Source organism: Kwoniella newhampshirensis, chromosome 1, assembly GCF_039105145.1.
Source record: "Kwoniella newhampshirensis strain CBS 13917 chromosome 1, whole genome shotgun sequence".
NCBI lineage: Eukaryota > Fungi > Basidiomycota > Tremellomycetes > Tremellales > Cryptococcaceae > Kwoniella > Kwoniella newhampshirensis.
In genome coordinates, this window is record NC_089955.1 from 837,612 (window position 1) to 854,636 (window position 17,025).

The following is a 17,025-nucleotide window of genomic DNA, read 5'->3' on the forward strand; positions in this document are numbered from 1 at the left end:
GGCTACACTGACCAACGGGGATATCCGTTGTTCAGCTTACAAGGCAAACAATGAAAAGCCTACTATTGTTGATGTGCTCCCGAGTTGGGGCAAGATACGCAATGTTCGTGAGACTTGGGCTAAATCGTGTTTCTAACTTGAGGGTTCTCTGTCGAGAACAGCCAAGCAAGTGCTGGTCGATGTATCAAGGTTGTTCAAGATGATAATATTCAAAGGTACTACGGTAGGACAAAAATCTAGAATCGACGGGGAACTCCTTTCTCCTTCTACTACGTTCATGTATATATGCCTTCCTTCGCACAAGTTCGTCAAACCTTGCATGTGTAGCGACATTTTCGCCGAATATAGAAAGAAACCTCAAGTGGCTGATCAATTTGTGTATTTACCGTATGTGGTGAATAGGGTTGATAAGTTTGCCGATGTTTTGGTTCTTTCTCTCCAATGAATGCCGTTTTGGTTCAATTGTTTGTCAAACTCCTGGGAACTTCTTCGGGAGTTGGTGTCACGATGGTCAATGTGGCCTCAGTCAATGAGCCCTATCACACAACGAGACAGTATACTATGAGGAAACGACGATAACGAGGATAACGAGGATAACGAGGATAGCGAGGATGGCGAGGAACTTGACACGGATATCTAGAAGGGTGTCATGTCGGCCATGACCACCCAGCCAATGTCTCGCGGCAAGCCTATATAACCGGCAGAATTCCAGTGCGGCTGGAGATTCCGATTGTTCCCTTTTGTGGTTCAGTGGTTAATGGCCGGTTACATTGCCATTGTGACAAAGGGCTCGTAGCAGTTCTAGATAGACTGAGGTACCACAGTGATATCGTTGAACGATGAGCAAGGTACTAGGTATGACTTTCAATCGAGAAATCGCTAGAGAAAGACTAGAACAACGAGAACTAAGACCATGTACCTATATATCTCCACTGATCCATCCGCCAGGATGCGTAGAACATCGATCAACTTCCTCCTGTTTCTATCGTTCACCTGCAGCCCCCTTTAACTCGGTCTTCGGCGAGTATATCTAGTTGTGCTCGAAGATATCAAAGAAGTCGAAGATATCAAGAGGGTTTACGTAATAATGGCTTATTCGTGGTCGTGGCGGAATGGCCGTCATGACAGTTGGCCTTACTGGTATGTGATCGTGACACTGAACAATTTGTGTATTTACCGTATGTGGTGAATAGGGTTGATAAGTTTGCCGACGTTTCGGTTCTTTCTCCGATGAATGCCGTTTTGTTCAATTGTTTGTCAAACTCTTGGGAACTTTGTCGGGAGTTCGCCTTACTGGTATGCGATCGTGACAAAGCCTCACATAGTATGAGAGTGTTACAATTTTGTCCAAGATTGACCTCACAGTCATCTGAGTCTGATTGTGTCATGACGGCCATTCCGCCACAACCACAAGTAGTACATTGTTACATAACCCCTCTTGGCATCTGTCATGACAGCCTTTCCGCCACGACCGCGTATAAGCCATCATTACATAGACCCTCTCGATCTCTTCAACATCTTCGATATCTTCGAGCACAACTCAATATACTTGCCGAAGACCAAGCTAAAGGGCGCTGCAGGTGAATGATAGAAACAGGAGGAAGTTGATTGATGTTCTACACATCCTGGTGGATGCGTTAGTGGAGATATATATATATACATTGTCTCAGTTCTTGTTGTTCTAGTCTTTCCTTAGTGATTTCTCGATTGAAAGTCATACCTAGTACCTTGTTCATCATTCAAACAATATCACTGTGGTACCTCAGTCTATCTAGAGCTGCAACCAGCCCCTCTAGATATCCGTGTCAAGTTCATCGCTATCATTGCTATCCTTTTTATCATTGTTATCCCCATATCGTATTGTCCCGTTGTGTGATAGGGCTCATTGACTGAGGCCACATTGACCATTGTGGCAAAGATTCTGGGAGGGTTTCACGTGAAGATGCACGATTTGTGGTTGTGGCGGAATGGCCGTCATGAAAAAAGCAACTACAAGAAAAAGGGGAGATTCAGTCTGTGACACAAGAGAATTTGGATGTGACTAGGGATTATCTGTGCTTGGAAACAAAGTGATTTGGATGAGATCTTCTGCGAAGGCCCTTTTGGGATATACATATGAATGGGCGTATAATAGACCGATTGCAGAGGTGCCTTTGCAGTGAGAGGAAGCCTCCATTAACGCACGTGAACAAGCTCATGGACGAGATTGCATGAAAGTCTCCTCATCTAGGAATATCCTCTCACAAAGTATAAAACATACAACACAGATGTCTTCGTCTCGGATTGCCACTATGGATCCTTCCAAAGCCGTAGTGCGGTATGACAGAATGGATGATAGGGTGAATGTACAGCTCGTCATCTAAAACAACGCCGCGATGCCAGCTCCAAACGCGCCAAGGAGGACCGCGCTGCCTCCCATCGCCCACTCGAACCGGGCTGGCAGAGCCTCGATCGCTCCGCCCACAGCCCCACTGGTCGTCTTGTTATCTCCGCCGGCGCCCGCGGTCGAGTTCTCCTTGCTGTGGGAAGCCTTCTCCTTTGAGCCGGTATCTTTTGCGCTCGAGTTGGTGGACGAGCTGGTCTCGGTACCAGAGGGGGAAGAGGCGGTGACTATCGCAGAGCCAGATTCCGCTCCGGTCGAAGACATAGGTAGACCGAAGGTGGAGTTACCGTCACTAGCGTCTTCAGGACCTCCGAATGGAGCTGCAGGAACAGAGCCGGATGCAGATGCAGATGCAGATGCAGATGCGGAAACATCGGACGCAGAGGAGGATGAGGGGGGGAGATCAGATGACGAGGCGTCGGTCGCACTTGCACTGGAGCTGCCTGAGGCGGAGGTCGACGAAGAGCTGGGAAGGACCCTGATCAGCAAGTGGCGATACAAGAGCTGACTGTTATGATGTGCTTGCGAGACAGAAATACCGCAGGACGCAGACAGACGGTTGAGGGACCGAGGAAGAACAATAACTCACACGTCGGTACCGCCACCGTTCTCATCTTGTGCGAGAACTCCGATCGCTCCAAGAAGAGAGAAGAGGATCACAGACTTTTGGAATCGCATAACTGTTGTTGTTGGTGTGTATATCGATCAACGATCTGATTAGGCAAAAACAAATAGTTTGTAGTATAAATAAGTAACCAAGACTTTTCAGCTTGCTCTGCAATCAAGTCGTTTCACAGTGCGGTTGAAGATTGTTTGCAAAGACGAAATTGAAAGAGGTCGACGTATCGGGAGACTCGTTATAATGTCGACCTGCAGTGCCGATGAGAAGTCCATATGTCAAAAATGACAAACAAAGGATTCCAAGTGGATCGTCGCACCACCTAAAAGAGGAGCCATCTGTTAAAGGAACCCGTACGGAGAATTCAATGGTGAGGGGCTCATCCAGAAAGGAGGCGGAAGGAGTGCTCGTAAGGAGGACCCCACCGGGGTCCTGACATCGCAGTGAAAGCAGGAGGCAAGCTCAAAGGAATCCTCGAGCGACCGTTTCAGGCTGTTAGGGGCTGGACTGAACAAGATGGGGTAATCTGGGTAAGATCAGGGGGGATCTAAGGGGTAATCAGAAAAAGGAGAAATGTACAGAAAGGATTACATTCGACACGGAACAGTATTAAGGCTCAAGAGGACTGGAACGAACATATGAAACGCTAGTTGCGTTCGGGCCGACCAATTGGCTGATACTAGCCGCTGGAAGCTCATACTTGACACACACCGGACTAATACAGGATCATTCAACCGAACTGTTCGTGAACGAACTGTACGCAGATCAGCCAGACAGGCTCCGGAATAGACTCGCCATTACAGCATGCACTCACCCGTGGGCTCACGCTCCCCTTCACATGGCGATATGCATCGCCCCACCGGTGAAAGGTTGACTTTGACTGTACGGACCTGCCCTGCGAATGAGCGAAAGCTGCAAAAGCTGGAAAAGGACCTACCGTAATTCAGGTGAGTGTAATCAATTTGACGAGACGACCAGGCGATAGCAGGATCTACAATGCCTACTCAGCTCCTCCGTCAACGCTTAGGATAAGCAACGTACCCATGGGCAGCATGCCCATCATAAATCCATTGGTGCCAGGTCCAGCATAACCGCCAGAGGTGTAGCCCCTTTGTGGCGGGTGTCCCATTCCCAGGTTCGCTTGATGCATGCCAACGCGAGACGACTTGGCCACTCTGTTGAAGTTGACTCCACCATGGGAATTCGTAGGGTGGTGAACGGCGCTGTGAAGGGCTGTGCTAAGTGGACGGACCGTAGGAAATTCTGGAAGTGCGAAAAGAGCTATCAGCCCATTGCATCACTTCACCCCCCGATCAGCAGGCGACTGTACCTTGGTTACTTGGGTGAAGAGGATTACCCAACGCCGATGACGCCAGAGCGGAGGGGAATTTCTTGCCTTGGAATGCGCTGTTGTAGGTCAGCTCTGATCGTTCATCGACTGAGTCCGCAGCAGCCATACATACTGAAGATGAAACCAATTGTTGAGCTTGACAGCGTTGTCTTTCGAATGACAGTTGATCACCGCTTGACTGTAGCCATGACGATGAGCCTTGCGCTGTGATGTGATGGCAGAAGATGCTCACCCCTTGCTCTTTCCGTTTACCTTATGCTCCATAAACAATACATCCTTGAAGTCGATCTTAATCCCAAGCTGGGCGCAAAGACTGACCAAGTCGGCATCATTTGTCCACTAACGGTGAGTCAGCCATCGCCCACGTTTATTGATTACATTCGTAAGGGGTGGAAAAGTACATGATCGAATGCCGGGAAAGAATGACCGGATAATCTGAGGTGACTAACCCAATGAGCATCGTGAACCACGACCGAATCGACCTCATTCGCGCCCGGTTCGAGACCCAAAAACTTCTTGCTGAGAGTGACAGTCTTCACAGGGGCCGGGGTGTTCGGCTCTGGGACCGTGCCGTCTTTCTTGGTAGACTGTGCCTTCGATGATGCATTGGTCAGCCGTATGACATCTCGGGACGGTCGGGAAGAGTCAGTCTCAACGCATAAGAGCTTACCTTCTGCCCGTTATAGGCTCCTTCTTCGCTTCGATCGGAAGTGATAAGAATCGTCCCATCTGCTGATCTGGGTCGAGCAGTGAGATCTTTGTTTGATGCTTGCATGTTCGGGGAGACCGGAAGCTGCGACAATGAACAGAAGGCCAAAGATATGTGGTGAGCAGACGAAAGCGAGACGCGAGCAGAGGGAGAAAGACCGGAGCGAGATAAATTGCCACTGGTGTCGCCCGGTCACTCATGCTTGAAAAGGTGCGATCTGCACATGCAACGTACGGGTAGATAATGGTAAATGGGCTGTTCCTTCTGCTGATCGATGGTGGTAGTAGTTAGCGGATCCTGATTGATCAGATCAGTCAACAGACCCAAGAATTGCGGGAGAAACAGGGTGGCGAAAGATGACTAGAATGAGCGGTTGAAGTTTGGGAAGACGGAAGATATGGGGCTCACTGCCGTATCAGTTGGAGTCGAGCCTTCCATGTCAGTTTGATATCTTGCTGCCAAGTTTGGTGATCGATTGACACAGGGGTGTGATCTTGATGGTAGCCGAGTGTGAAGAAAAAGATGGTGTGAGAAAGCGAAGAGTGATGGAGACGAGGAAGGCAAACTGGGAAAGCAGAAGAGAGAGTGAGTGGACACCCTCCACCGCGCACGCGACTGTCTTTGTGGCGGCTACAGTGGTAATGTCACATCTCCGATCATATCTCTACCATGCATTGGATCAGACAATGACATCGACACCATCAGCTCACTTAGCCGGTGCATGGTACAAAGAGAGCGACTATCGCATCCTGCTCACACCTGCTCACACCTGCTCACACCTGCTCACACCTGCTCACACAACTCCTTCCATCCTCATTTCTCTTCTCTCTGTATCACTGTAACCTAATTCTTCCAATACCTCATCCGTATGTTGGCCAAGATACGGCGGAGGACGGTAAAGCTGAAGGAGCGCGCCATCAGCTCAAATAGTGATACAAACCTCAACCATGAGTCACAGCCCACCTACCTTTGGCTTTGAACCGTCATATGCGACAGCGGGAGCCGCAAGCTTGATCTTTCCTGCTCTGGGATGCTACAAAAATCGTCAGCACAGTCCATGAAAAATGAGGTACGGAATCACGTACGTCCACTTCTTCAACTACTCGTCGTGCGATGGCCTGTGGATGGGCGAACGTTTGGGCAATATTATTGATCGGTCTAAGGAAAAAGTTCAGCACCATTCATCTGTCAATTGATGCTCAACTCACGCAAAAGGCAATCTATGCGGATACACCCTCTATCAGCAATACGGAACGTATATAGGTTGATTGAAGTGCAGGCCGTAAGCTCACCCTTTCCCCGTCAGTCTCTCACACCACTCCTCGGTGGACTTCTCCGCCAAAGCCTCTTCTATCAGCCTAATCATTTCGTCCCGGTTCTGTACCCTATGTTCGTTCTTTCCAAATCTTAAATCGTTAATCCAATCCGGTCTATCAAGCACGGCCGGAGAACACAGGATAGCAAACTGCGTGTCGTTGCCAGCCGAAAGCATGATGAAAGAGTTCTTGGTGGGAAACACTTGATAAGGGACAATCGAGGGGTGAGACGTTCCCCAACGAGTGGCTTCTTGGCCAGATATGAGATAGTTTGATCCTATATTGACGAGTGACGCTATCTAACAAGGTGGAAACCATCAGTCCACATGGAAAAGTCGGACGATATCTACCGATAAGGCGCTCGCTCACTTGACTCTCGAAGAGACTGCATTCGACTCTCGATCCTTTGCCTGTCTTTCCACGTTTCAAGAGCGCAGCCAGTATGCCCGACTGAGCATAATGCCCGGTCAGTATGTCCGTGACAGCCACACCGACCTATACATGTCCATACTTAGCTCATCAGATCACTGTACAGCCGTTACTCCATGCGATCATCGACAAGGGGTGAAGGTTACAGTTACACTCACCTTGACAGGCTTTCCGCCTTTCTCCCCAGTGATATGCATCAGCCCCGCCTCTGCCTCAATGACCACGTCGTAGCCGGGTGCCTGAGCGTATGGACCCGTAGAGCCGTATCCTATCCCCTCAATCTCTTCGTGAGCAGACACCCCAGCAAATGTTTGATAAGGAGCAAAAACTGCTCACCGGTGATAGAGCAGTAAACCAAGCGGGGATTCACATCCTTTAGCTGTTCGTATGCCAGACCAAACTTTCTCAGCTTTCCGGGTACACTGTGTTTCAGGGATCAGACCTCGAAGGAAGGGAAATGAGAGGAAGGCTCACTAATTCTCTACGAAAACGTCCGCTTGTTCTACGAGTTTGCGCACCACTTCCTTCCCCTTCGCGGACTTCAAATTGAGCGTCAAACTGAAGCTCGATCAGCCCAAATACAATCCTTCCGCAGCTCTTCTTATATTGCCGTTCCCCCCCCCCCCGACTACTCATCGAGGCACAACTCTGAGTACGCGTTCAGTCCATAACGCATCTGTCATTGGTCCTCGTGCCATGTCGTCTCTCCAGCGATTGCCTGTCAATTCTCCCTCCTCCTTTGAACCGTTTAGAGGTATCGCTAGGAGTTTCCACAATCGAAGGCGTCAACTCACGATCGTTTATTCCGGTTAGCCTGGAGGAAATATGCCGACTCAGGTGGTAAATCGTCTCTCGGACATCCCTCTTCAGGTATAGGCGCCGAAGGTGGAAGCCAAGATCTAGTGTCATCGCCGTATTTCGGAGACTCGATCTGATCCAGAGAGGTGTTATTAGATCTTCCTGGTCACATGGAACGGGGCAGCGAGTCAGAGGAAGAAAAGGAATAGAGGAAAGAGGAAGTGACCGCCGGGGTGAGAACTCAGGTGTAGAGCTTTGATTTTGAAAGGTTCAAGCGGAGATCATAATAGTTTGAAATCATGCTCACTTTTATGACATCGGCTGAATAGATGGAATTCATCAGCAATTGACCTTTGAATCACAACATTCTTGTGCACACTCACCACCTAGGTCGGACTACCTCATTCGGCATCAGCTCATACCGCATAAAGTGGTATACCGAAGATGAGCTCACTCACCAGCATCATAGTGGCCAATGGCCCTGCCAACACCCTCGTCAAGTCTACTACCCTGATTCCAGCTAGCGGTCTATCGTCCACGGGAGTCGAATAAGGTCGGCGACTTGGTCCGACGATTCTTTCCGCATGCCACCGGGTAACATCGAGTTTTGAGGTACAAAGAGTCCGGAGAGACCGTAACGGTATGGGAGGTAGGACCAGAGATCGTGTCATCTCTGTAGTCTTGAAAATCATCGATTTGACAGTCAGGAAGAACTTGCAGACCTAAGTGATGATGGATCATGAAAATGACATTTATTCGCGACGACAACCGCGAGGGCTCCGGATCAAGGATTACCGAGATATTCGGGCAACGTGCGCTGATTGTGGCGTGGCAGCAACCATCTGAAATCTTGCATACAGTAGTCTACTGTCTATGTGCCTTGACTCTACCTATTTTCTATGCACGGTACTGACTGTTAGGATGTGGGGTATATTCAGGGTAGCACTACTCGCTGTGACCCTCCAGAGCCTTCTTGGTGCTCGATCTGGCTTGGAGTTCTAGCTCACTGCTCCAGACCCCATTCCTTCTTCAGACCCCTCGCCATCCGCTTGATCCCCTCTTCCATCTCCTCAGGCGTAGGCAACGAGAAGCTCAACCGCACAAAGATCCTCTTAGCCTCCTCTTCTCTGCTCCACTCTGGCCCTCCCGGAGTCTTGAAGTAGCTCGATGGGGCCGTCAGAATTCTCTCTTCGATGAAAGTTTTGAATACTCTATCTTGGATTTCTGTCGGAGTCGATCGTCCGGATAGGAAAGATGGATGTGTTTCGATCCGGAGTCTGAGCCAGAGGAACATACCTCCAGATGGCTGGGGCCATTCTGCGGTAAGTCCGGGGATGTATTTCTCGAGGAGGGCGACAAATCGAAGGCCTCGCTGGCTGTACACCTCTGCGGCAGAGGAATGGTGGCACTGAGTGAAAGCTCCAAGCTAATGCAATGCCGGGCCGGTTACTCACCTGATATGTGAGGAAGATATCTGTTCTCAAGACCTTCGTGGCCACCCCACGCTTGGATCACAGCACCGATAGTAGCGATGGAGATCCCAGACGGGTTGTTCTTCGCGTACCAAAGGCATCTCGATCAGCTACCGATTAGAGGTACTATCCATTGGTAACTTTGACCTACTGTCGACGACTCAGTCTTGTGGGCAATCGCCTGAACCAGAGGCTTGGGTCCAGTGATCCACCCACATCTACTGCCTGGAGCTATAAACTTCGAAAACGAATCCATACGGACGACACGACCGTCGATATCCATAGACAGGAACGATGGCACGAGGGGCGAATCCGCGCCGTCGGGTCGGATCTGCAGATAGCAATCTGCTTCAGGTATGAGCAAGATGCTGTTGGGGTCTTCCATGATACTGGACTCACAAGGATCATCCTCGATGATGAGGATGTTCCACTTCCGGCAAACCGCGTAGACTTCTCGCTTCCTCAAAGCAGGGTATGTCACCCCTGTGGGATTGGAGCAGGTGCTAATCGCCCCACGGAATGTTCAAGAACTCGACGTGCGACTTTCAGGAGATGCAAGACACTCACGGGACTAAGAGCAAAGCCTTCGGTCTTCGACCACCACGAGCGACTTCGTCCCATTCTTCGAGCATTTTATCGAGGTCGGCAGGCACGACACCATCGCCGTCCATGGGTACAGCAGCAGGCACAATACCTTGGGATTGGGCGGTCGTCAATGCAGCGGGATAGGCTGCGAACGAAAGGGCTTTTCTCAGCATCGACTTATTACCACGCAACAGCTCTTCGTTGTACAAGTGAAGGCCCTCGTAAAGACCTACCAAACTCCTCCAACAGGACAGAATCACCCTTGTTGAACAAAGTCCTATATATCCCATCCTGCCCATCGGTATTTCCTGCGGTAGTCAAGACGCTCCACTGGCCGTCAGGATAAGGCGGGTCGTGCATCTTCTTGACATGCTCTGTCAACCACTTGACCATGAAAGGTATGCCCATCCCAGCAGAATACTGAAGATCATTGGACAAGTCTGGGCCAACGACCGAGGTCTTGGCTGGAGGGGTGTATTTGGCCAAAGGCAAAAGAGTGGACGAGTCGCGGTCTATTGGCGAATGGGTATGTTAGAAGTGTGAACTGTGCCAAGATAGGTCCTGGGCTATAAGAGGAGCTCGGATGAAGAGGCGGTAGGACGTACTTTCGAATCCGGGAACGAAGACGGATTTCCCCGCAAAAGGGACAGATAGTGTCATTCCGTTGATTGGCCAAGTGGATGGATGAGGATAACCGCCTCCGAACTTCGTTGTCCATTTAGATCAAAATCAGTTCTCCAGAGCTCAACAGTCGAAGGTTTCTGTTCTGAACGATACGGGACCGTTCAGAGAGGTCCCGATGCCTCTCCAAACACCTTCGCTGTCTCTTCGGAAACGATCGGTGCTGATGGTCAGGGTCAATCCACTCACGCTGATCATTCCTGGAATCTCAAAGTACGGCCTGAGCTCCTTGAGCTGTGACCTTACCCTCCCCTTGGCCTCGTCCGAGAGGAAAGAGGCATAATCGACCTTGACGGGTGTCGGATTGGCGCTCGGCATCGTTGCTACTTTCTGACTGTTCTCTGAGGTACGGGTTGATTCAAAGGGGACAGTCAAGAGCTACGATCTTCTTACCGACTCTGATCTAATTCTGGGTATAATACTGTTCTCTCTTCGACTACTCGAGCTGACATTTTCGACTCGGGTTTGTTCTCGAAAAAGTAAGGCGGTCGTTATCTCTGTTAATCAGGATCATGGTCGGACATATCCGAGAGTCCCAGACTGAATCACTCGGGAATGGTATATCCGGACAAGTCAGTAACCTCCGCTCGACTCGCAGAGTCCCCGGTCGGAACATGATCAGTATACGTGGATTCGCATGCACCGCTTTCGTCACGGTCGGCAGACGGGATAGTCAGATGGGCAAGAGCGAAGACCAACGACCGGTCCCGTTCGTATTTATATACTTGTGGGCTGTGTTTGTCTTATCTCGTGGCGTCAGAGTTATTCATTTCCCGTCTGTCTGGCATCTCGTTGTTCCTCTTGGAATCTGTGGCGTTGAGAAGTCACCGTCCACGTAGGACTATGTATTCACAAGCCAGGCTTCGATACCGAGAACCCGTCGTTACAACAAAGATCGACACCCTCTCGTTATCCTGTCGATCACAATCATTGTCATTATTTGATGCTTTGACTAGTGAGGTTGTGGAACGGGAACCGATTAACAGATATTTGACATCCCGAAACGCTGAGATTACCTGAACATGCACAGAGCATCTGCCCGACACTCTAGGACCACTATACATGATGAAGACAGTCCGGTATCCTGTCGGCATTTCAGGAGGAAAAGCCACCATCACGAGATAATTGCTTCGTCTGTACGCAATCATGGATAGATAAGCAGGTATGATGTGGGCAACCTTATTTCCTGCTAAACGGCGATCTTAAGGTTCCAACGCCGCAACGTTCATCATTGTCGTCGGGGTGAACGACCTTCTGCTTGTTGTGTCCGTTGGTTCCTGCAAACAGCTTCAGACCGGACATGCGGACCCCCTTGTGATCTTGTTGTGAAGGGAAAAGGGGGGGGGGGCGGGCTGCTGATCATGTAATCTAGGGCAGGTCCCACGCTGGTTAGTCTAGACCACAGCTGATTGGCTGCCGAGATCTGCAATGAGAATTCTATCCCATCGATAACCGTTTGAATCCCAGTTATTGGGGAAGAACACGTTTCAAGTAGGTATAGTATCCGCCCGGAGCTTCGGCAACGGATCTGGATCTGGTTGGGATCTGACTTGCTGTGATTACGCACTAAAGCCGGTTCCTTAACCTCATTCTGGCTCACCTCAGTCTTGTCACAGGAGGTGACCGGACGTTCGGGGGTATCAACGGTTGACACGTTGCCAAGACTGGAGTAAAGAGATCTGCTTTTCATGCCCACTGTCCCTGGCCCTGTTCCCATGATCTGGACGGCACAATGGCAAGTGAAGCCACCCGCTATGCTTCCCAGCCATGAGATCGATCGTTCGCTGTCATTATTACGGCGTGGCGCTTTGCCATAAGGGCACTGGCTGTGTTTCCATTATCCCTCAACGGCATTGTTACCAAGACGAGATCTTTTGAATCCCCCTTCCCGTGCCGTATGTCACGTTGACGGAATGTTCTGAGTTACATCTGCAGACAAGAGGACGGGAATCTCGGCGGCAACCGAATGATCAAAGGCACGAAACCAAATGACGCGAGAGGCTGAAGCCCCTTACCAACAAAAAGGTACGACTCCATCTGTACCTTCTGGTGTCTGAACCAGACCAGGACCATTTCCAAAAACAAGGTACCGGAAAAGAAGAGAACCGACTGTCAGAGAACTCGAAACCCAAATGGTGGTGCATGTCTACGTCGGACAGTGCTTGGGACAGGTGATGAAAAGACCTTCCACTGCTACTTCCAATGGAAAGGCAAACGAACGCTCCACTTGTATGGTCACAGTGCGTCAGGCCCCCGCTGTCGGGCGGTAGAGGTCCGGTCGGGTTTAGACCGACCCACCCCACCCCACCTGCTGAACCCAAGCGAACCCCCCTGGTACCTCTTCTCTCGCCTTGGATGTCTCGCACGCGATCATATATGGTCCCGGGGTGTGCAGCATGATATTTTCCCATGGGATCTTGATTGGGTTGAGACGAGGCTGATGACCAAACAAGCATGGGTGCATAGGTTTCTGTCTAGTTCGTTCTCTTATCTCTTATCATAAGGAAAAAAAGAAGGAAGAACAACAATTGGACGATCGGATAATCTAACGCTATTTCACAGGTATTTCACCAAGGCGAGCGAGCGAGCGACCTCGGTCAGGCACCGTCATGTGAGAGTGCGACAGTCAAAGAAAAGGTGACTTCAGGAACGGTGATGATTTATCACCGCAGACTTAATCGAAGGAGAAGAAGAGGGAGAAAGATGGGATGAGTCATGCCAAATAGGAACATTACTATTGTTTGAGAGACAGAGTTGGGTGGCAAAGATGTCTGGTGATTATTATTATTTTTTCTGGAGGGCCTTCCTCGTACACAGCTTTCCGAGAGTTCTCCTCCGAGGTCTCTCTTTCGCTTTGTCTACCTTGGGTGGCGACGATGCTCCAAGTGAGATTTCCCGGGACTCCAATCAAGAGAAATCAAGGTTATCGTAACCATTGCTCTACCCGAGTCCCTCCCCCCTCCCCTCTCCCCATCTTCCCCTATCTTGGCATTTCATTCGCTTTTCCTGTCGTGCAGTTCTCTCATGCAGTGCCGTCGGAATGCCCTGTGACTGAATCAAGTCTGAACCGGGAAATTAGCCTTAACCCCGCAATTCCCAGGACCTGCACCCCCAACATACATCAGCTGAGATTGTGAGATCGTCTCTTCCAAGGTCCGAAAGGCACAAGACAGGCGGCGTGGGACAGAACCGGGTGGATGCGCATCAGGTTGATAGACATTCGCGCGTACCGAAGAACGCACAGCATTGTCAATGAAGCGAACGTCTTGTAGACAGGTATGTAACCCAAAGCGGGTAGGGAGGGATGGACAAAGTCAAATCAGATCGCCGCCGATATCTCATGTCGACTACAACTTCAATGGTGTAGAATAGGGTACAATCCTGACTGTCCTTCCTTGGCGTTGTTTTGGAAGATGACCGGTAAACACGTCGTGCCTCGTGATACTCCACGCTACTTCCATGATGATGGAGAGGGGGAAATGGGGAAGGAAAGGGGGGTTTTGACCTGGCAGATATCCTCCTCCCTCACCTTCCCCTTAATTGAGTTGGGTCCACGCAGTCGGGGTACGGAAAATGGAAAAAAAAGGCGGAGTACCGACTCCTTTACGTTTGACTTCTCTTTCGGTTCTTGGATCTTTGTTCTTTCCATTACGTTAAGTATGATGAACGGCTCCAGACTGTCGGCGGCTCGACTCCCTGGACATGCGATCACGGGCAGCAGCCAAAGCACGTTTTGACAAGAGAGCATACCTGTATCTTCCGGTCAAAGCCAGGCAGAGACTTACGACAGATAAAGGACATCGACTTCCATCTGTCCATTCAATTATCCAAAACGTTCCTCGCACAGCTCACTCACAATCGCCTCCTTCTTCCATCTCATTCTGCACTCGACTTGACCACCAGCACACCCCTTCGTTGTGTCCTTATCGTCCCCAAGTCGCTTATATACGTCTGTACGTCTTTTGTGAGATTATTGTTGATACTGTCGCGGGTCCGGACAACCTTATTTGCATCCAATCATCCCTTGGGTCTGTCAATTTGAGCGCCGACCATTTATCTGTGAGTGCTGCTCTATCAGTCTGTCACATTGCCGTGTACTCATCAGCATACACTGACTTAGCCGTCCCACCGGTCGCTCATTCGCTCAGAAGGTATCAGTCCACTGGGCTGGAAGGCATCGTAGACCGGTCCGATCTACCGGGCGACTGGTCAGAGAACAGCAACGGCGTCAAAGGTCTTCTTTGTCCTATCATCATTACCACCATCAGCGGCCATGAGTACCTCGTACAACGCACAAGTGCCGTACATCTCTTCGCCCAATCATGGGTTTCTCCCTCATCCCAACAAGGTTTCGCCTCACTTGAGGAATGAAACCCATCCTACCAACACGCCCATGATGTCAGCTATCGCCCTTGGGTTTACTCCACACTCTCCTAGGGTGGAATTCCAAGCTGGTTTTCAGCTGGCCTCGATGCCTTTTGCCAGTCATTTGGCCAACAACATGATACCCACCGTTTGGCCGACGACTTACTGTCCCCCTACACCAGGAGACAGATCGGCATATGGCATCCCTGCACAGCCGAATACCCCTTACTCTATGCCGACCACCTCGACATCTTTCCCGTGTGCTCCGACTTATGGGCACACGCCCTACATCACACCGGCGTATCCCACCCCTGACACCTTACGATTGTCAGGCTACATGCCACTCCCCGGAACGTTCCCCCCCGCCATGGCTACCCCTGGGTTCTATGGCATGGAGGTGCCTTGCATCAACCCGGCCGAAGTGTTTGGTAGCGTCAACGTACCTACATCATCCTGTCCTTCGGCTTTCGACAACACTTTCCCTCTCAGCGCAGATGCTTCACTTCCGGAGTCTGTCCAGACCACCAATGCGGCCAACTCACCGTCGTCGAACAACCTTGTGCCTGCCAATTCGATCCCACCCATCAACCATCTTTATTCCTCACAGCCGCTACGCCAGCGGAGGCTCTACTCATCACCTGAGCAGGAAGAAGAAGACTCGTCGGGTACAGGACGATCATATCACCATGAGTCTGCACTTCAGAACGAGGTCGAGCTGGAAATGGACGAAGAGACTGACGATGATGACGAAGAGACCGAAGATGAAGATGCATTGGCCTCTCCAGTCAGGCAGGCCAAGTCAGGTAAAGGAGTCCGTGGGAATAAGGGATCTGCCAAGCTTGTCGATGAGAGTGGTGTGAGAAAGAGGACAAGGTCGCAACAGGCCTGTCAAAAGTGTAGATTTAGGAAAGCCAAGGTGAGTTCTTGATGATTTCACCTGGTTCGACGCTGATGAGGCCCCTGCGCAGTGCTCGGGCACCAATCCATGCGGGCGATGCTGCAAGATCGGCCTGCCTGACGAATGCGTATTTTCTACAGCACCTCGTCAGCGCGGGCCCAATAGGGCACGAGACACTCTACCTCCTTCCGCCATTGCAGTGATCGCATCGACTCGCATTCCCATCGTGGCTCGGGCTAAGGGCAAAGGACGCCGGGCGTCTTACGTGCATCACGATCATGTCCCGTTTGAAAAACGACAAAGGAATAGCAGCTTGTCCAATAATATTTCGTCTGTCGAGCAGGCTCATATCCATTCTCGACATCAACTGCAATTGCAAGCGCACAGGCGCTCCCGATCGGATTTCGCCGTCGCCAGGCGAGCAAACGCAGACCAGGGGTCTTTTTCGACGGCGAATGCTACTGGACGTGCCGGATCGACCAGTCAAGCCCATTTGGAGCATGCAAGCACATACAACGCGGTCGCGCCTACAGGAAATCTCGGGACCACTCTTGTGAACCCTTACGCCACTTACATGCAGGCACAGTGGCTTTCAAAAACATCTTCCTCGACATCTAGCTCGACATCGTCCTCCTCGGATTTAATCCAGTCTACTATTCCACACGTCAACCCTGAAGCTGTTCCATACCTCTTCGGCGGCCAGCATGGAAATGCAACTTATGGTCAGGACAATCAATTCGCTGCTGGACCTTCTAATTCCGGTCTTCATCTGGATCTTGGCCCTTCCGCCGCCACCAACACCATGGGATTCGCCACAATCGTTCCTGGCGAATTGTCTGCGGTGGACACCATGATGGGGACCGGAAGCGGATCGATGGAAATGCACGACGAAGGGTTGATGTGGCCGAGTCAGATGGCGAATGAAGGAGAGAGCGACCTCGCGACCTTTTCGGGATCGACGGCTTTTGACTATCAGATGCCGCTAACCCCGTTCACGCCTTTTGATGATGGCGAACGCGCATCTGGGATGGACGGTGGCGAGATCAACGCTTGGAGGCAAGTAACCCAGAATGGCGCTTGGTACCAATGATGGGAGGAACGAATGTAGTTCAACCTTCTACAGAGATATGTTGAAAAAATGAGGAGGGAGGCCGGAAAAGGATGGGAATTCATGAAAAAGAGATCTACGAAGAAGCAATCTATATACATACACAAGAGAACGGAAGAACAAGGGCGGATAGGGAGGATAACATTACGGACGTGGACCGCGGATCGACAAAAGGTTGTTGCATATTCTAAGGGACGACGGATCGGTCAGGACAACGAGGTTCATTACAGTTAAGCCTCGTGCTTACATGGTCAGAAGGGGAACAATGATCCCTTTCTGTGCATCTTTTATGGTGGCACGGTCTCCATTTT

The 17,025-nt window shown here is 50.6% G+C and overlaps 4 protein-coding genes across 4 annotated transcripts; 1 reads left to right on the forward strand and 3 right to left on the reverse strand.

Moving 5' to 3' along the window:
- Positions 1–3,836: 3,836 nt before the first annotated feature.
- IAR55_000316 (uncharacterized protein) lies at positions 3,837–5,128 on the reverse strand (the record flags this gene model as incomplete). Its single annotated transcript, XM_066943452.1, has 8 exons — positions 3,837–3,892; positions 3,940–3,993; positions 4,044–4,265; positions 4,333–4,409; positions 4,466–4,531; positions 4,586–4,692; positions 4,803–4,946; positions 5,024–5,128. 8 exons carry the CDS (start codon positions 5,126–5,128, stop codon positions 3,837–3,839), a joined length of 831 nt encoding a protein of 276 aa, XP_066805994.1.
- A 727-nt stretch (positions 5,129–5,855) lies between these two features.
- IAR55_000317 (uncharacterized protein) lies at positions 5,856–8,297 on the reverse strand (the record flags this gene model as incomplete). The annotated part of the gene is made up of 13 exons (XM_066943453.1): positions 5,856–5,963; positions 6,030–6,095; positions 6,148–6,220; positions 6,271–6,282; positions 6,355–6,677; positions 6,748–6,873; positions 6,966–7,075; positions 7,144–7,229; positions 7,282–7,365; positions 7,602–7,738; positions 7,913–7,926; positions 7,989–8,001; positions 8,064–8,297. The coding sequence occupies 13 exons, from the start codon at positions 8,295–8,297 to the stop codon at positions 5,856–5,858; spliced, it is 1,386 nt and encodes a 461-aa protein (XP_066805995.1).
- Positions 8,298–8,608: 311 nt separating this feature from the next.
- On the reverse strand, positions 8,609–10,661 carry IAR55_000318 (uncharacterized protein; the record flags this gene model as incomplete). Its single annotated transcript, XM_066943454.1, has 8 exons — positions 8,609–8,991; positions 9,060–9,159; positions 9,229–9,422; positions 9,477–9,580; positions 9,645–9,807; positions 9,896–10,174; positions 10,268–10,367; positions 10,533–10,661. The coding sequence occupies 8 exons, from the start codon at positions 10,659–10,661 to the stop codon at positions 8,609–8,611; spliced, it is 1,452 nt and encodes a 483-aa protein (XP_066805996.1).
- A 3,955-nt stretch (positions 10,662–14,616) lies between these two features.
- IAR55_000319 (uncharacterized protein) lies at positions 14,617–16,696 on the forward strand (the record flags this gene model as incomplete). The annotated part of the gene is made up of 2 exons (XM_066943455.1): positions 14,617–15,624; positions 15,677–16,696. The coding sequence occupies 2 exons, from the start codon at positions 14,617–14,619 to the stop codon at positions 16,694–16,696; spliced, it is 2,028 nt and encodes a 675-aa protein (XP_066805997.1).
- Between the last annotated feature and the right edge of the window lie 329 nt (positions 16,697–17,025).